This window comes from Syngnathoides biaculeatus, chromosome 2 (genome assembly GCF_019802595.1).
Source record: "Syngnathoides biaculeatus isolate LvHL_M chromosome 2, ASM1980259v1, whole genome shotgun sequence".
Classification (NCBI taxonomy): Eukaryota; Metazoa; Chordata; class Actinopteri; order Syngnathiformes; family Syngnathidae; genus Syngnathoides; species Syngnathoides biaculeatus.
The window spans coordinates 12659951-12680434 of record NC_084641.1 but is presented as its reverse complement, the minus strand read 5'-3'; the positions used below and the strand labels follow the sequence as shown (position 1 = coordinate 12680434).

The 20484-nt window shown below is 40.2% G+C and overlaps 3 protein-coding genes across 3 annotated transcripts in view; 2 read left to right on the top strand and 1 right to left on the bottom strand.

Annotated features, from left to right (window-relative positions):
* Positions 1-1239: 1239 nt before the first annotated feature.
* masp2 (MBL associated serine protease 2) lies at positions 1240-7642 on the top strand. The gene is made up of 5 exons (XM_061809289.1): positions 1240-1509; positions 1572-1749; positions 4244-4375; positions 7101-7297; positions 7475-7642. Exons 1-5 carry the CDS (start codon positions 1342-1344, stop codon positions 7640-7642), a joined length of 843 nt encoding a protein of 280 aa, XP_061665273.1. The 5' UTR covers positions 1240-1341.
* Positions 7643-10729: 3087 nt separating this feature from the next.
* dffa (DNA fragmentation factor, alpha polypeptide) lies at positions 10730-17829 on the bottom strand. Its single transcript, XM_061834188.1, has 6 exons — positions 17607-17829; positions 16557-16715; positions 15968-16122; positions 15590-15797; positions 14420-14550; positions 10730-13210 (listed from the first exon to the last, which is right to left on the bottom strand). The coding sequence occupies exons 1-6, from the start codon at positions 17698-17700 to the stop codon at positions 13010-13012; spliced, it is 948 nt and encodes a 315-aa protein (XP_061690172.1). The 5' UTR covers positions 17701-17829; the 3' UTR covers positions 10730-13009.
* Positions 17830-17911: 82 nt separating this feature from the next.
* Positions 17912-20484, top strand: part of pex14 (peroxisomal biogenesis factor 14) — a 69421-nt gene continuing 66848 nt past the window's right edge. Inside the window, exon 1 of the mRNA XM_061834175.1 lies at positions 17912-18079. Within this exon, the coding sequence (XP_061690159.1) occupies positions 18044-18079 (36 nt within the window). The 5' untranslated portion in view covers positions 17912-18043. The remainder of the gene's footprint in view (positions 18080-20484) is intronic.

The following is a 20484-nucleotide window of genomic DNA, read 5'->3' as shown; positions in this document are numbered from 1 at the left end:
TCACTCATGCATAATATGCACCCCCAAAGTGGACCTCAAAATTCTGGAAAACACTTCAACCTGTGTGTAATGCATTTTTACAATGCAGGATTTTGGATCTACCCTCAAAACATTAAGTATAATCTGTGTTTTGTTAGTTTTTTCAAATAATTATTCTGAAGTTAAGCACTTTCTTCAAACACCTAATGCTTTGTTTTTATTTACTTGCTTTTTTAAAATTCATAGCAATGCATTTATTTAGTAAATGATAAAACATACAGTTGTGGTCATATATTTGATTGCCAAAGCCAAATTTAGAAGATGTGTGCAAATCTTTAAAGAAAACATGAAGGATTTTATTTTATGGGATTAAAATTTTGCATTGGAAAAGCATTATAATTAAACAAAATATAACCATATAGAAATGAATGTTTGTTGTTCAGTCATCACTCGTATTTAAAAAAAAACTATTTTACAAATTATGCCTGTGTATGCTACTTTATCAGCATAAATGTACATATATGCAGTCATATGTACCCTTGTCATATTTGAGTGAAAGTATAGGCACACTTTTTTAGGACCTCTGGGTGGCGGTGGCATATTAGAATGAATGTCTACAGCTTTTTCTTAACCTCTAAATGGTGACAGACAGTTATAGGATCCATTCATTATCTGATCTGCTTATCCTCACAAGGGTTGCAGGATATTTAGAATACTTAAATCCCTCCTCCCATTTTCTCCTACACCTTTGTATAATGCGCACTATTGACTTTTACATTTTTTTGGGGGGCTGAGGGGGTGGAATGTGCATTATACATGGGAAATCGTATTTGATTGGTTATTGATTTTCATGAGTTAATGTATACAGAGGCAGACCAAAAACCATCACAACAACAGCGAGACACGAACTGAACTGTGGATTTTGTGACCCATTCCATCCTTAATATGTTGTATAAGGTCGGTAATGAGACATCAATCCTCCTTTTAACTTGGAAAGCTGGGATGAAGCAGCAAGATAAGAGGTTTCAACATGGTATTGATGTCTAGCTCCTCTGACATCTGTGGCCAGAGGAGGTGGGTGATGATGACGCTGGTCATGTGCCTGTCGGACTTTGTTTACCTAACTGTCAGCTGGGAAGCACACACAGGTTCAGTTACCCAGAGAGCACTGAGCTTAGGGGGACACATCGAGAGTGAAAGTGCGAGAGAGCGAACATATCTGAGGACTGAAAGCAACATGACCAGGTGAGTATCGGATTTTAAGAAATATTCAATGAAACTGCTTCACTCACACATAATTGTGATAGTGGTGGCTCCGTATTCGTCCTGTTCTCCCTCTTCCATGTGTCGCTGAGTGTGGAAATGACAGGCTTGTACGGCAACTTTACCACCCCCAACTTCCCCCAGCCATACCCCGATAACACGCGCATGGTGTGGAACATCACCGTGCCGACGGGCCACAGGGTCAAACTCTACTTCACCCACTTCAGCATCGAACCCTCAAACCTGTGTGAATACGACTACATTCAGGTACAGCCTTCTCACTCAATTTGATTCTGTGTGTCAAAAGTGCCTTGACCCTGTCTAAACAGGTTTTGGCAGAGGGGAATGATACCGTGCGGTTTTGTGGAGAAGAAGAGAAGAATGACGAAAGCACCCCAAGGAACACCGTCATCCTGTCAGCCGGCAACCACATGTCAGTGGTCTTTAGGAGCGACTACTCTAATGAGGAGCGATTCACCGGCTTCCAAGCATTTTACACCTCAGAAGGTGATGCACAATACAATAGTGACACTTTCTTTTCTGAAAGGCACACATTTGCCTAAATCTGTCTGTCTTCAATTACTGTACGTACAAAAATGAATAGAGTCAAATTATATATCCAAACAGCACAAAATACAGGTATTTTTTTCAACTTTACTTTTTCTATACAGGCACTGATCACTTTTACCCTATGTTTATGTAGGAACTTAGTGTGATACATACAGTAGGTGTACACAATATAAATACATGTACCATTACCCCAAGTAATGTCAAAATACTATTTTACAAATACTGTTAAAGGAACTCTGACATACGACAAATGTAAATGTACCACAGGGGGTCCTTAGTTTCAGAATCAAAATCGGTGTCACCAATGTATACAGCAGTGTGCCAATGCTGACACAACGACAAATGTGTAAATGATTTCGAAGGTCATGAAGCAATAGAAACCGTAAAGTAGTGTGGTAATAGTAATCAAGAATATGTAAATGATGCAGAGTGACTGAGACCAATGCTGAATTCGGAGAACACAGAGTTCGACTGGTATGATGGCTATGTAACCCAGATTTGTACGTAAGTCGGAATGCTCAGTTCTATTCACTAAACACAGTGAAATTATAATAACAGTAAATGTTTCTCTGAAAAACACTTGTAGTCCATTAGAAAATGTAATGAAAAATAGTAAACACAAGCATAATTGAGCAGAGCTTTATGTGTCGTGTGACCACAAGTCCTATGTCACTGCACAAACTCATTTATTGCATCTTGTTCGTAACCTCAAAACCTAGGTCGGTACTGCTGTAAACCGACGACCTCCTGTAATTTTTTTTACCACCTGGCTGCAATCCAGACATAATGTGTCCCGACACACTAAAAATCCTTCATTAAGAAGACTGTCCTCATCACCAAATCACATTAGGCCAAAACCTTATTGCAAAAGCAGCAAGCACTGTCACCAGAGCTAATCACTGTTCTACTACATTATTTTGAGTTTCATCTGATCTCTATCAATAGACAACGCTAACAGAAGAGCGGAAAGGTCATTTGTCCAGTCATATGGGATGCACTTTAGAAAATGTCACCCCCTGCAATAATAGCAACATCTGTTCAATTTTACCTTAAATCTTTGTTTTAAAAAGTGGTGCGAATTTTTTTCGTCACTTTACTGTGCATTTACAAATGTTAAAAACATTTATATTTGAATGGTAATTGTAAAACCTAAATATATACCTAAATCTAACATTTAAATATACCTGTTAAAAGTAAATATATACTAGATTTTAAACCCCATACAAAGTGAATTTCATGATATCTTTGTACATATTTATAGATATCTCTATATAGAAATAGATTTCTGTTTAAACTAGGCATTTCTTGTATCAAAAACACAAGGCATTCATTTGAAAAAAATCTCATGATGGTACAATTTTATCCAACTGTAGTATATTGATCAAAACACTAGGGGCAACCATGTACAAATATTTTGTAAGAAGGTAGAAAAAAAAGAAACTAAGAAGAAAAATGTATTTTCTTGTTAAATAGATGACTGGCTCCCGCGACCCTTGTGAGGACAAACAGCTGGAAAATGGATGGATGGATAGATGTTACACTAACTAAACCAGTGGTTGTTGGAATTTATACTTTATTTAGATATCACATTTATTGTTGATTTATGTTTCCTTTTTAAAAATGTTTTTATTGTTTTTTTCATTAGTTTATGTAGTGTGTGAAAGAATGACCTCTTGGTCAATTTCTTTAGGAGAGCGTATCCAACATGGTGTCAGCTTTTGAAAAGTAATAAGCTCTAATGACACATTAGTGATCGTGATGAAGGACACTGAATAATAATTATTAAAACCTTCAGTGTTATGTTATCACATACAATAATTCCTTGTCGTTAAATAGTAAGTTGCACATAAAGCTACGGAAATAGAGAGCTACAAAGTGTTAATTTCTTAGTGCTTTGGTCAGTTTAGCAAGTCTTTTCAAATCAATGGGTTCAAGTCCAAATGAAGTCACGGGTTTTTGCTGTTCCAAGTCGAGCTGCAAGTATTTAACGTTATCAAGTGGAGTCTTAAGTCATCAATTTCATGATCCGAGTCTGTGAGTCGAGTCCAAACCCCTGGTTGATGGTTCTTTTTTGGAGGTTATTTTAAATTCACTATGTTGTTGGCATCTGTCTTAATTAATTCATTAACAGAGATGAATAGTTTCTCCCAATGAGGTTGTTGCAAAGAACACCTGTGCTCATTACTTCAGTCTCACAGTGTAAATGACTTATATGACCCATCTTGTTATAGAACTAAGTTGTGCAGTTTTATGAATACTTTGTCCAATTTAAATTCCCATTTTAATTGGACGTCACAACAAATGCCACTCTACAACCTGGGCCCTTGCTGCAGCTTTGACCCTCAACCTCCAATTAACACAACCACGTCTTTTCCAAGCCATCTAGACCACCACAGTCACGCAGCATACTGTTTATCCTCTGATTGAACAGACATCAACGAATGTCGGTCCAGTGTGCATGATGAGAGAGCGTGCGACCATTTTTGCCACAATTACATTGGCGGGTATTACTGCACATGCAGACCAGGATACCTCCTCCACCACAACAGAAGATCTTGTACAGGTGAGTAAAAAAATTGTCTGATTGAATACAAGCTCAGTAGAGGACATATGTTGACATAGGCCAATAAAAAAAATTGCTTGCTGTGATTAATTATTGTGAAATAATGAAATTAAATTACAACAGTCACCGATGATGGATAGGCTTGTTGGAGTTCATTCTCCCCATCATGGCAGCAGCATGCCTTCAGTTCCCATTCAGTAATGGTGTGAATGTGAATGAGTATAAGCTATGTGCTTACAGCCCTGCAACTGACCGCTAGCCCGTTTTTCTCCCCACTCCTCCCAAAAACACCCCCCCAATTTAGTTATGAAGTAACCACACAGTCTATTCCATTTCCGAGGTGTAGAATTGTGGATTACATTCCAGCTGGCACATGCTGAGAGATTTCACAGTCAAATTGCACAAAGCAGTTGATCTCTGCCAACTACTAAAAGACAAGGCTAATTACTGTTGATTCTCCAGGGAGGAGTGACTTCAAATTAGTATTAAAAATTGATACCTCTGTGCAACACATAAAGAGTGGGCTAACGTGAGGTAATACATCACAATTACCGAATTGACGTACCATGACTTATCATTCTTTGCTGGAGGATGTGGAAGGGAGGCAAAATAAATCAGACAATGAGTAGGCAAAAAAAAAAAAAGATTATCTGCCCACAGATTTTACTAATTATTTCAATTACAACTTCTTTGCAACACTCATTTGTATTGTCTGGGACAACAGCTACACACTTGCTGTGTCACTAATGCAAACTTTTGTAATCACATTCACACCTATGGGCAATTTCTTGTCTTCTATCAACCTACTCTGCATGTTTTTGGGATGTGGGAGGTGAAACAGAGTACCCGGAGAAAACCCACACAGGCACGGGGAGAACAAAACTCCACACGGGAAGCCAGATTTGAACCCAGGTCCTCAGAATTTTTTGTCCTGTTTGGCTGTGTCTTTTGTGCAAAACAGTTTTACTGTCGCAGTGACTCTTTCAGCTGCCACTGTGGTTTCTTTGTCTTCTGGTGGGTATTTATCGAAAATTACATTCGTTGAGTAGAAGGTCTGTAGAACTTTAGGCAGATGTGCTAACCAGTCACTCACCATGTGACCGTTTGAAATGTGTACTGTATTAAATACTGTATTACTTTTTCAAAGAAACCAAACCTCATGGTTCTTGGGACTGAGATATTTCTGAATTCAAGTTTGGAACAGAGTTCTGTTTTATTTTTGTACCAGTTGGTTGGCTACATATCAATAAAATATTGATAATATAGTGGTAAATTTGTCTGCCTCGATGCAGGCAGCATGGGCTTATTTCTCACTCAGTGATGGTGTGAATGAGCCTTGTGAAGCTGAAAATGACTGGCGACCAGTCCAGGGTGTAGTCTGTCATTCGCCCAAAGTCACCTGGGATAGGCTTCATCTCCCCATAACCCTGAACTGGATAGGCGCAATTGAATATGAAGAAAACTACAGTAGGTCTACTTTTTCTTAGTCACATGCATACCAATAAAAATTACATTCAAGCAGGATAGGCCCCATCACACCCGTGATCCTCATTTGAATGAACATACACTGTACTGTATGTATGCAGTATGTATACGCCATGTGTATATAACTGGCACATAGTGTAAATTGACATATTTTCTAAAATGAATAAACATACCAATTGGCGACCAACTAATGTTGTACCAATGTGGGGGAGGGTGCTGACTATTGCCGGCTGCCGTTTTTGAACACGGACAATTTATCTTTATGTCGCACACCTGACAAAACTGCCATCTGGAACAACTGTTTTGTGGGGCGAGATTGATTTATATTGTGCCGTGTTTGCCATCTTTTCATCACGATCAAATTTCCCAATTATGGTAGCATTTGTTTCAATTGAGATTGTGTGTCGCTTCTTACACTGCCACTATAATGATTTGCGTGATTCTCTTAGGTAGCAAAATTACTCACATTCTGTACTTATTGAAGTAGAGGTTCAGATACTAAAAACAAAGACCCTCTTTAAGGGTCTCATGCCATTGGAATCTTATTTTGGTTTATGGATACTATAAATCAAAATAAGTCTACCAATGAATTTTTCCTTTGAGAAATTATTTGGTAACCGAGGTGGGATCGATGAGAGGTGTGTGGATGTAGTTTGGTGGGACTGGTTGTGTGAGGTAATTTACTATTATAGACTATTTTCTATTTTTCAGTTTGTTTTATTGTAATATGTTTATTCTGGGGCGGCACGGTGGCATGAGAGCAGAGCGTTCGCCTCACAGTTCTGAGGTCCCAGGTTCAATCCCGGCTCCACCTGTGTGGAGTTTGCATGTTCTCTTCGGTGCCTGCGTGGGTTTTCTCCGGGCACTCCGGTTTCCGCCCACATCCCAAAAACATGCAAAATAAATTGGACACTCTAAATTGCCCCTTAGGTGTGATTGTGATTGCGACTGTTGTTTGTCTCCATGTGCCCTGTGATTGGCTGGCAACCAGTTCAGGGTGTACCCCGCCTCCTGCCCGTTGACACCTGGGATAGGCTCCAGCACTTCCCGCGACCCTTGTGAGGATGAGCGGCTTAGAAATTGGATGGATGGATGAATGGATGGATGAAACATAATTACTGTCATGTTTAATACAAAATGAATGAATGGAAATATTATGCCATCTCCTGGGGAAAGCCCCTCCTGCTCTTTTTGATCATGAAAGATGGCACAAAATACTGCAATTGGTGTATCTCAACAGTGCTGTGCATCAGCCAGGTGTTGACTAACATGTCAGGCCATCTCGCAAGTCCTGGTTACCCGAGCCCGTATCCACCCATGAGTCACTGCAACCACACCATCCGTCTTCCAGAGGGTTACAAAATAATCCTTGACTTTGTGGAGCCTTTTGACATAGAGGGACACCCAGACGTCCCCTGTCCGTACGACATGTTAAAGGTTAGTCATATGACTTGAAAGCAGCGTGTCAACAATGTATTCCTCCTCATGCGTGCATAGGCAGGCTGTCGCTGTCGCTGTCTTTAAGGTGATAAACTGTTGGGCCATGCGGTTTCCTGCATATTTAACATTAGTTGTGTGCTTCATAAATCACCTTGACTGCTTGTTATTTTGAAGATTTCCACACCCGGACGAGAGTACGGACCATTGTGCGGATCGACACCACCAGCCAGTATCCAAACCGAAAGTCATCAAGTGCATGTTGCATTCAGGTCAGACACGACTGGGAAAAACAAAGGATGGAAGATCAAGTACACAAGTATGAAGTCTGCCTCGCCTGACTAGAATAAAAGTAATAGAGCTCGCAATAATAGCTGTTTCTTTTCATTTTTGTTTTTTTCCTTATGTTTTGGGAAATGAAGAGAATTAAATTATTCTTTACCAATTTGAGACCATATTTAAAAAGAGAATTTGTTTCAAGATGTTCTGGGATTGGACAGACCTTTTGATATAATGTAGTCATTCCTCAAAGTGAATGATCTCAATATATATTGTTTTGTTATAGCTAAGGACAAATATGCATTTAACGCCCCGACAATCAATCCTGTAAAAAAAAAAGAAAAAAAAGCTGTTTTGCAGCCAAGAATCTATGAAACCTACTCCTTTAACCTTCATACACTATCCAGTTTATTCATACCTAATTCCAGCTCTACATCTCTGTCAAAACAGTTATTATAGGGTGCTCCACTGTCATGAAATTGCTTCTAATTTGGCACTTTTGCACTTGCACACCAGGCTTTCATCCATCTCCCCCAACAAGTGTGGCAGAGAAGTACAAATGAGAGTACAAAGGTGTCATATAAGTGCCCTCGTATTGATTTAGTCATTTCTTTTCATGGCTTTTTCCGTGAATAATGTAAAATTAGGCCGACATGATGAAAAATCAGCACAGTGACTGTTATACTGCTGCAAATAATTTTGTTTTAAAAGATTTTGTGATTCTTGCCAGTTGCAATGTGAATGACTTGAAGTACGTATTGGTTCTGTCAATACATGTTTAACTTTGTTACTCCTTACATAGGTGGGTTTCTACGACTATAACTACAATCGTGTTTTAGGATTTAGTCCATGTGTTTGTAATGCTTGACAAGAAGGAGGACGGAGTGAGTATGTGGACGGTTACTGTATATTAGCTTTTTTGCAGTGCTTGTCATTTGTTCACAAATGTTAGTTTCAATCAGTAATGTGAAAGTCCTCAAGCCATGATTGCTCACACTACAAACCTGCAGTTTGCCCTTAAACTACAGTACATGATCGAAAAATCAAATCCCAGCACAATTGGGTTCTCCCACAGCAGCCCAGCCGGATCTAATTCCACAGGAATTACGCCCACCATGACGCCCATTAAGTAGATTCTAGCAGCGGCATGCTGCCGACTTGCTTATTGTCTGCATCACATGCACAAAGTTATTGAACCATTACAGACAGGGTTCCTCTAAAGGTCTTGATCAGTTTCATGTCCTTACTGGCCGAGACAGTACTGTTTGTTTGAGTGTTGGTTTTACCATATACATCGGAGGAGTCAAACATATGGCCTCTGGGTCGAAACCGGCCTGTGGGATGAATTTGAAAAAATACAAGACATTGTAGTGGTGGGGACTAAGACTCATTTTGAGAATAGTTATACTCCTGTTGGCTCACAGTTTTGTGGACTGGGGTTCAAATCACGGCCCCACCTGTGTGGAGTTTGCATGTTCTCTGAGTGCTCCAGTTTCTTCCCACATCCAACCTGCATTGTAGGTAAATTGAAGACCCTAAAACGCCCATAGATGTGAAAGTGAGTGTGAATGGTTGTTTATTTGTGCCCTGCGATTGGCAGGCAACCAATTTAGGGTGGATGACCTCCTGCCCGAAGATAGCTGATGTGGACTCCAGCACTCCCCCAACCTTCTCTTAAGAGCCAATGTCACTTAACGGCTGAGACTGCCAAGGGTGATCATGTGCGGCAACTGCAAGACCAAAGATATCAAAATACTCCACACTGGATATGAATATGTTACACCCCAAGTAATAATATTCCCGGTGCATGCCTGTTATCGTCCAAAGAAAAGACAAGTCTGACCTTGCTTGCACATTAAATACAGTATTTCACTCTCAGCTCCATCAGGAGTGACATGAACACAAATTTGTACCTGGTGTATCACTAATCACCAGTAAAGTCAAAATACGTTTTGGCCATAAATTTAAAGTAATCCAATGAAAAATTACAGCATTAACTAAGCATGCCACCTCGTGACGCACAACCACATATTCTCACATGACTGCACAAAATAGTTCTTTGTGCACCTTTCATAACCTTGACACGTTGCATGTTATAATCTAAGAACCCCTTGTAATCTTTTTACTACCTTTCCATAATGCACTTATAATGTCTTCACGACACAGTTCCTGATCCCAAACCACAGGTTGAGACTCAATGACTTTCAACATTTCCTGGACACTTTTTTATGATGCTGGCCAGTTAAGCACAAAATGTATGAATTCACTTCATATTAGCTTCAATGTGGAACAAGGTGGCGTATTCAAGTAAGGGGGCTGTCTTCCCCGGTGGGCGTAAACACGGCCAACTTTCGTCGCCACCAATCAAAGCGGCTTATTTCATTCATTGCCTTTAAGTGAGGTGCAATGACAGTCTCGCCTTGAGAAAGTGTGACTTTGTGATTTGAGCTTTGTCACATTATTATAATTAAAAGGTGGATTAGGTCAAAGAACGGGACCCGGGCCCTAAACACACCGCCTGTCACGGCATGAATCCATCCCCACTTATGCACACTAATCATTTGTGGGTTTTATTTGACTTACCGGTGACAGGGCTGCCATTTGCTTTTGCTCCACAGCTACTTCATAAAACAACGCAGTGCCACGAATCCTCCGGCTACAGACGTCATGATTTTAGCAATGTCTTTATCTTAAATTCATAAAAATGCCATTGCATTCATTGTAACACTAAAGTTCAAAACTTACCATTGCACTCGTCTGCATTTCTAAAAAGGCATACAATCAATATTGCACTTTACCAAAAAGAATATCTCAGTCCAAAGATAACAATTATAAGTAAAAATATGTGGGTGTCCTGGCTTTAGGTCTAACGGAGCATGCTGTATACGTCACACATATTTAAGTACTTTTAACAAGCTCGTAATGACCTCTCTGCGCGCTTACAGCCCACTATTGTGAAACATCAAATGCACTGTCATGTGTGTTCACTGGAGAGATGATCATGTCTTACATAACTCACATGGACCTGCGTCATGTGTCTATCAAACCATGGCCAAAGTTTAATAATGCTATATGGCCTCACACTGACTTGACATACAGTAACTCAAAGATGAAGTGGCATCTTTGCTACTCCCGATTGTTGGCTGGCTGTGTGCAATGAAGCTTGGACATAAGAAATTAACATCTTATCTTGTCCAACTCTTTATTAAGAAAATGATAAATTAGTCAGTGCACTCAACTATAACACTATCTCCAGCAAGGTCAAGCTTTATACAAATACAGTTGTGTTCAAAATAATAGCAGTCCATGGTAACGAACCATATTAATCCAAGTTTTCAGTACATATTTTTTTATTGCTACACATCAAACAAGTTACCAGTAGGTGTAGTAGATTGTCAGAAAACCAACAAGAACGTATTTTGACATATGCAAACCGATCCATGATCCCTGGTATGCAATAAATAGGCCCAACACAACAGTAGGAGGAAGTTGCCCATACCATGGTGCTTGCCACCACCATGCTTCACATGCTTGAATTCAGCGTTTGCAGGTCGTCTCACAAATTGTCTGTGGCTCATGGAACCAAAAAAGAACAATTTTACTCTCAGTCTAAAAAATGTTCCATTTCTCTTTAGGACAGTTTATGTGTTCTTTGGCACATCTTAGCCTCTTCTGCACATGCCTTCTTTTTAACCAAGAGACTTGGCAGGGGATTGTTGTAATTAGATTAGCTTCACACCGACGTCTCCTCACTGTCACAGTACTTACAGGTAACTCCACATTGTCTTTGATCATCCTGGATCTGATCATTGGCTAAGGATTTGCCATTCTGCCATCCATTTTGAGCCATGCGTCTCTGGTTTTGCTCTCCCTTTTAAGGCAATAGAGAGCATTTTATCTAAACAACCTATGATGTTTTGCGCCTCTTTATCAGGTTTGCCATCTCCAGTCAAACGTTTAATCAAAGTGCGCTGTTCTTCTGAACAGTGTGTTGACCGACCCATTTACTCAGACTTTCAAGGAGAAATGCATGTTCAACAGGTGCTGGCTTCATCCTTAAATAGGGGCCACCTATTTTTCACAAAACTGATTACCTCACTTATTGAATGCCAGACTGGTATTTTTTTTCCCACCACACCCCTTTCAACAAATTGCCCACTTGCAGAGTCTTAACAGTACGCATACTGTATCATGAATGCTGAGTCTTGTTGGTTTCTGAGAATCTACTGTACCTATTGGTAACTTGACGTGTAGCAAACAGAAAACGTGACTTAATCATGTTAGTCACATTGGACTGCTATTATTTTGAACCCTACTGTATATAATCAATATTTACATACTATATATTTTAGAAATACTGTTGCTCACAGAGAGCACAGAAACCCATGTAAAATATGAGTGACAAGAAAACGTCATTACTTGGAAATAAAAACAGGAACACAGAAGCGATCACACCTGCCCAAGCTCTGATTACTACAAAACCACAAATTTGTACACTGAAGTGGATCGGAATCACCCAGTACAGTGTTACACGTCTGTCTTAAAGTCAAAGTTCTGAGTTTGAATCTTGGCTCCTCAGGCGCTTCTGTATGGCATTTACATATTCTCACAGTGCTTCCGTGGCACCCCATCTTTCACCCACAATCCAAAAATTCCCATTATACTATAGGTAAACTGAAGACACAATAAAAAAATTGAAGAAACTAAATTGTCTGTGGAAAAATGGGCATGTAAATGGTTTATGTGTCCAGTTACTGTTTGGTCACCTGTTCAAGGTGTACACCACCTCTTGCCTAAAGTCAGCTCGAATAGGCTGCAGCTCACTTGTGACTCTAGTGAATATAGAAAAAGAAAGGCTGACTGTAATGGCACTCTATAGGGATGAATGGGAAAACAGTGAGTTATCATAATATTCCATGAAAATACTCTCAGTATTTAACAATGACTGGTCTTGATCAAGAAAAACAGAACTGAAACATCTGATTCTGGGGCTCCGAGCTGGATTTCTTCACATTTGTAAGGACAAGTCAACTGTACCTAGGTAATAAAGTGGATCAACGGTGAAGAAAAATATACTCTCTCACAAGTCAGCAGACAACAACTGTTACACATTGGATTTCACACAGATGCACGTAATGTAGCCTGCTATCATCCAAATAAGAAATATTGTCAGTTGTTTGATAAAGACACGATTTGTGCAAAGCCCTCCACTTCAGCTCGAGACAAAAGCTTTTAAAGTGGTTTGAAAGTTGTGCCAAATGCTACAAACATCAACATTGTTTACATTTACATGAGCTCCTGCAGTAAGGAATAGTATCTGTAACCCAGTAAAAAAAATCATTTTGGTGGCCCTGAAGCGGTCAGTGTAGTCGCTTATGAGTCTGTGCTCAGATATGGTAACAGACTAATTCCCCCTTTGAGTCGGCGTGTTCCTTAGTTCTCCTCGCTGTTCTTTTCATTAGATGGCTGGCTGTTGTCACACAGCGGCGTGTTGCCCTTCATAGACTGAGCAGCCTGAATCTGGTGAAGACGTTGCTTTAGCTCGGACTCGCAGTCTTGAAGCAGCGCCGATGTCTTGACTTGGTCCCAGTGTAGGACCTGCTGCATAGCTTCGACCCCTTTGGCCACCACCATCTGAGAGAAAGAGCCTCATATTTTTCAAAAGGCATCAACAAAACAACACTAAGCAACCTCTCAAGTTGGGTGCTCCTGAAGTTGTACAATCCATAATTTGGTGAACATTTTGTAGAAAAAAAAAGTCAAGAGTTCTGACTGCCGTTCTGAACGGTGTCGGTATTTGAGCATATTTTACAAAAGCGCATTACACTGAATCCAACAGTATGTATTCTGTGCTCGTTTTGCATTTTAGGAAACACTGGATGGACCATATTGGTTTTCCCCAGCTGTACTTAGCCCCACTTTTCAATCCACAAGACTCTACTAACTCATTTATTGCAGTCTGAAGGGTCATAAAATGATTCGGTGTGAAAGACGCTAACAAAAAAAAAAAAATTCTGAATGCTAAACTTGTGCAAACTTGTTAAGGACATGAAAATTATGTACTTGCTCACCCAAAGACCGACTAGATGTGGTTTACGCTACCCAAAATACATCATTACTTTTCTGTTTGGAACCATACTTGACCAGCTACTATACCTCGGATCTCGTAAAGTCATGTAGGACCATTCTTTGACAAGTGAAAAGTGTCATTACTGTGAAGAACCACAGTCAACAATGGGTGCCAAGGCTCGAGTGTTGTTTTTAACATCTTAATATGAACTGTATTAACTTATTTAGACTTGCATGTAAAACACAGAAAGGGGAAAAAATTATTCTAAAGAGGATTATTTCTATTAAATTATAATACAAGGGTGTGTTCAACCTCAACATTCACTGTAAGTGAATTTTACAATTAATTGGTATTATTAAATGACATTTTGTACACAACTCAGTGTCCTATACAATCACACCCTCGTGACAGAAAGAGCTGATTCAAATTGTTCTAAAGTCGCAAATGCTCCAAATATCAACTTTGTTAACAATTTATTAGAGCAGTAAGTAATAGTTTCTCTTCTACTATATTGTATTCATATGTTAACAATCATGGAGATTTTAGACTGGAAATGAAATGAATTAAGTTACTTACCTGAAATGTGGCAGTCATTCCATAGACAGAATTAATCCCTTTAATTACTGTATTGTATACTGTAATCAATGAGTGCCTTGTGTCACAATATGAAGAAAGAATAATGAGCTGCTGAGTTATAAAACTCTTCATTGTTGTGCTGTGTAAATACACATTGCTTGCATTTGCTCAAGAAAATTCAAAGTAGTGCGAGTTACCTGCAGATCTTCAGTGGAGAGTCTGGTCTCTGGGCTTGTTTTACCTTTCAGGACCATCAAAGTCCTGGAAATGAATCCAGATGCTTGATCCACCTCCATTCCATCAGGTGCATCCAAACCTATATTCATTGCTACATTAAGAGAAGAAATAGTTGCTCTGAGGTTCCTTAGTGAACCATTGAGGCCTTGCATGATCCCGGAACAAAGACAATCATTTACAAAATCTTTTTAGACCCTCCACATCCTGGTCACCACCACATCCAACTCCTTTCCTGAGGTAGACACGATAGAACAATGCAAACTAAAACCAGCTGACATTCCAAAGCTTCTTCCCCCTTGTCATTAAACTGCTCGAGGCTAAGTGACTCCGTAGTGTCAAAAGTAATTTTTGTACAAATAGCAGCCGATTACACACGAGCAGCTCCAACTACCACAGAAAATTTCCTTTTCTTTTTTTTTTTTTAAACATACTTGGCAAATAAAGGGGCTTCAGGGGATCAAACTATGCAGCTGTGACAATATCTCCATCTAGTGGATAAAGGCGTGACAAATATTCCAGAGCAACTTTGAGGCTTATTATTTAATATTAATAATCATCCTTCCATCCAACCATTTTTCATACCACTTCTCCTCAGAAGGGTTGTGAGGGTACTGGTGTCCATCCCAGCTGACTTAGAGTGAGAGGCGAGGTACACCCTGGATTGGTAGCCAGGCAATTGTAGGGCAGACATAGAGAAACAACCATTCGTAGTCACATTCACACCTTTGGGCAATTTACAGTCTTGCACATTTTTTGGAATGTGGGAAGAAACTGGAGTACCTGGAGAAAAACCTACGCAGTCACAGGAAGAACATGTAAGCTCCACACAGGCAAGGCCAAACCAACCATCCACACTCAAATTTTATTCTATTCTTAAACTAGACAAGCAACTAGAAAAGAGTCCTCAATTAACCAAACATGCTTTTTTTTTTTTTTTAATGTGGGAGAAATCTGGAGTACCTGTGGAAAATCCATGCAGGTATGGCGAGAGCATGCAAACTCCAGGCAAGTAGGCCTCAGCCAAGATTCGAATGAGACAATGAGGTAGGTGTGTTTAGCACTACCCCATTGTGCTGCCCAGTTGTGTGATTTAATTGATACATATTAAAAATTAGCTATTTTCAACATACCTCCCTCGCTAGGTCGCCTGGTCTCCTGGTGTGACTGTACGTCTTCTTTCTCTACTGCTTTGAGGAAGAGCTGGAGCAACTCTTTCGATTGCCTCTCCTCCTCACGCCGATCCAAAACCCTCTGCAGTGTTTCTTGAAGGTTCTCCGTCTTCTTTTCTTGGAAGCCGAGAGCAGAAGCTAGCTCAGGGCAGGGGACATCCACTAAGCTCTGGAACCACATGTGAGACGGATTTTAGACAAAGTAGTCATTTAGATGACAAATAAATGAAGGCAGTGTTTGAAGGCCTATTGGCTTTTACAGATCCCTAACAGAAAATGACTTTACTTCCTCCTTGATGATAAATTGTACTCAGTGGGCAGCTGGACTAACTCTGGCACCTGTAAGTCTTCCTCAGACATAAGAATGACGCTTGTCAGGTCCTGTTTCAGCTGTAAGGCCAAGCCCCACCAAGGTGCGACGACACAAGCTGTGTCCACAACGTCGCTCTCAAGCATCATGGAATCCCTCGCCATCCATGCTGTGCCGCCATCAACTACAATGGAAAGCATAAAGAGGTGCACTATAAAAACAAATACTGTGCATCCATCCTTTTTCTGAGCTGCTTATCCTCACAACTGTCATGGGTATGGTGGAACCTATCCCAGCTATCTTCAGCAGGATGTGGGGTACACCCTGAACCGGTTGCCAACCAATCGCAGGGCACATAATAACAAACAATAGCTGCACTCACAATCACAGCTCAGGGCAATTTAGAGTCTGCAATGAATGCATGTTTTTGTGATGTGTGAGGGAATGGGAGGGCCCAGATAAAACCCATGCAGGCACGGGGAGAACATGCAAACTCCACACAGGGGGGGCCGGGATTTGAACCCCGGTCCTCAGAACGATGAGGCAGAGGCTCTCACCAGTCTGCATCTACTGAACACGTACAATCTAAATATATTTGGCATAGTTAAATATTCTCACCCCTGCGAAGTGGTGACCATGTCTCCTTGTCATGCAGCAGCATGAACTTTGTGTTTAAGGGTAAACACCAAAAATACGCCTCGTCCTCAACTATTGTCCCATCGTCTTCTAAGACCACTGTGACGGGGTCATGTGGGGTGAGACCAAGAAACGCACTTCCTGAAATCAAGAACAATGATCAGTTTAGCTCAAGAATGCCATTTGCAGTATATTTCTTTTATTATGTTTAAGTATACTGTATTTGTCTAAATTGACTAAGTGTAACTCTGAGTGCGAATGGTTGTATGTTTCTATGTGCCTGACAGTTGGCAGGCGACCACTTTAGAATCAGCTAGGATACGCTCCATACCTGTGATCTTAGTGAGTATGAGTGGCACAGAAATTGATGGGTGATTAATAAATTGTCCATAAGTGTGCATGCGAATGGTTATTTGTCTTGAGCAGGTATGGGCAACTGGCGACCCGGCCTGCGCCCACACCGAGTGGCCCACGATTAATTGAAAAATAAACATTAAAAATGGGTGGTGGTGGGGTTTCTGTTACCGCTCATGGGCGTAAAGCCATTCAACTGTGTCATCCTTGACAACATGGGGGGCAACAAATATGTGGCTCGGCACTTTAAAAACACAACCTTGAGCTGGCACCCCGTCAAAGTACAGGTAGAGAACGCCACGAAAGTTGTGGGCCAACGCCTGGTGGTGACTATCATTTCAGGAATGAGGAGTTATCTTGACTCTTTTCACTTCACTCCTGCGAGTTTCAGCATGTTAGAAATGTTGCTAGACGATACGCCAGCTCTTTATCATGTGAGATCAGCTTAAAAGCAGTGTTTAAGATGAGTCTTTAATAACATTTCAATAAATAACTAATTACTTTTATGTAGCTTTAACTGGGGTTCAAATCAAATCTATACGGAAAACAGCCCAATTCCTATTCGCCCTTTTAAACTTAGATTCGATTTTAGCTTAGTGTTTGTGCACAGGCAACACGGGTTATTTTTTTTCCAGCTAAGCATCAACCAAGTTGTGTTTCAAATATGTATCGTCTCACCTTTTACCTTCAACTCCTCAAGCGACGGAACAACCAAGCCGTATGACTTCTGGCGTGTAAAGTTGCACACCTTACACGGCTTTCGATCCGCCATTTTGCCCAGAAAGGTTCAACTATTATGATTAATAAGACAGCAGGAGACAGCGATAGTTGGCAGTTTCGAATACTGGAACGGCGTTGGCGATAAGAACTCTGGGATATGTAGTACACGCACGACAAAATGGCCCACACAGCACTTTCCCCAGACTACAATATTTCACAAAACGATGATATGTTGAGACTTTGGCTTTCAAACACATTTTATTTTGAAATAAAACGATTTAATTGTATAGAGTCAATTAAATGTAACGTTAGTATTGGCTGTGCTCAGATCAGCGAGAGTAGACTTTGAGCTCAGGCAGAAACAATCGAACATCGAGCAGCTTGCTAACAAGAAGATGGCATCCACGGACCAGGCTGATCCACCAGCACAGGTTAACATTGATGAAATAACGTCACTAGCCTGTTAATGTATATACACGAGTATGCAGTCCTGTAACGTGCACATTGTTCTTTAAATGTCAATTACATTGGTCCTAACTGGCTGTTTTTATACGGGGATTGTTAGCGTAATAGCTAGCTAGCGATACTCGATATCGCGTGTTGAAAGCGTTCAAAAGTTTCCTCGCTGACTGAACTGAGGTACTTTACTTTCGAAATGGTGGCCCGAACTAGAAAATGTAATCACATCAGTTTACTCATTTTGTTGTTTATTATTAGTCTTACTACATTATTTATTATGACACCAAAGGTGCGTGTCATGGACTGAGTTGTTAATATGTTCACATGGTGGAGATGGCGAGGTGAACAATTATTATGCTTACCATGTGGAAGTTTATTTGAATAACTTTCGAGCGCTGTTGATTAAAACAAGTAACATGGGCAGTTATGATACAGTAACCACTTCTATTTGCACGTGTACGTTTTGTGGAGTAGTAAAATGTTGGCGGTACAGTAATTTAACTTCCTGACGTAAAACGTGCAACAAGCTATTATGAGTCCCGAGTAAAATAATGTTGACATTTTTGTTGTCATATGGATCAAGATGGCAAATGTGTCTTCGTCTCCCGCCGACATCCCCATATACTGTAGGCCCAGTATATAAGTAAATGCTCACCCGTGACACCTGTTTTTTTCCATTATTGGCGAAGATGCTATGTGCAACCATTTACAGCGTATTGTAACTACATAAAGAAAGGCCTGACTTCCCCTTCTCTCTGCTTTGCACCAACCTATTTGGTATGTAAAGGAAGGAGGACAAACTGTAAAGTGGCGTTAGAGATTAATTCAGGCTCACTTTACAAGCTAAAAAAAAAACAACTTTACAGAGGAAGCTCAAATAAACTCTCCTGTGACATAGAAAAACTGTTCCGGTATAAAGGGGATGCAGATTATCCATTCTGGTTGATCGAACTGCTGAAAAGGACAGTTTTTGCCCTGTGCATATGTGGATTTCTTTAGATAGTGTGGACCACTGCATTTTTTGGTTTGGCACTTTAGATTTATATCTATTCTCAGTGCAGCCAGTAGCTACTTTCCTTATTGAGGAGAAGGCAACACTACCTGTCACCCACATCTTCCTTTTGTTGCAAAGTGGCGACCCAGTTTTATAGAATGAGAGCAGTAACAATTTTTTTACTTTAGAAATAGCCTCCATAAGCACCTATACAGTAGATTACATTTTTAAACGCTGTTTCCAATGAGTTTGACATGCCACCAAAAGCATATTGCTAGACTTTACAGCAATCTGATTGGTCTGATCGCTATCTGGCCATTTGGCTTTCATGTCATATTTTGCCGAGCCGATCAATGACAGACATTTACTTTGCATCGCTATCTTGTGCATATATTTTAATCCAAAAGATGGATTATTTTTAGCCCTGTCACGTGTATTTTGACTTAGTACTGTAAATATCTGACAGCCAATAAAGGTATTAAAAAACAAAGGAGACAAATTTGGTCATTCATAATTGCACTTTGTCAGACTACTGGAATAAAATTTTGTATTCCGATACCGGAGCATCTGGTGTTTTACAATCACTGGGTTTTGTATTTTCAACTATACAATACACTTCTTACCATCGCCATGACAACAATCGAGCGCATGGCATTTATTATATGAACAAAATGGGGAACAACCAGTGCTGGCGTCACTGGTACTTAGGAGAGGACTTTAATTCAACGCTTGCTTGAGGTATGTTCACATAGTTTTTATTTCATATGGCTTGCAAGCCGGTAACAAAACTTAATATAGACCAGCAAAATAAATCTCTCACGGTTGTACAGGCATTCTATTCAATCGTGCTCTAAAGTTTCAGTGTGCGTGAAGTAATTTATTTTTTCATTCATCTTCCATTCCATTTATCGTCACAAGAGTCGTGGACGTGCTGAAGCCAATCCCAGCTATCATTTGGGGAGAGGCGGGGTACATTCTGAGCTGGTCACCAGGCAATCGCAGGGCACGGAAATGACATTACAATAATTTATGTACACTAAGTTAGCACCCATTATTTCGGTCATGTTATAATGTTGGATTGATCTGACTGATTAGAATACATGACCTGACAAGATACCTTTAAAGAAACTCAGTATACAGGAAATGGACAAGTCTTTTAAAAAGACACATTGCTCCACCTTGTGATCGGGTTGGTGATGGTTTATCGTTATTTTTAAAACTTGCTGGTGATCGGGCCCATAAATCCTGATCGTGCAAAGCCTTATTTCCTGCTCGCTAGTGTCTGGGTGTTAATGTGTTTTTTCGGGAATAAACTAGTGACTAGAACACATTTACTGTCGCATGCCCGATAATGTTGTATGTGGGAACTTAATATGCCTCTGT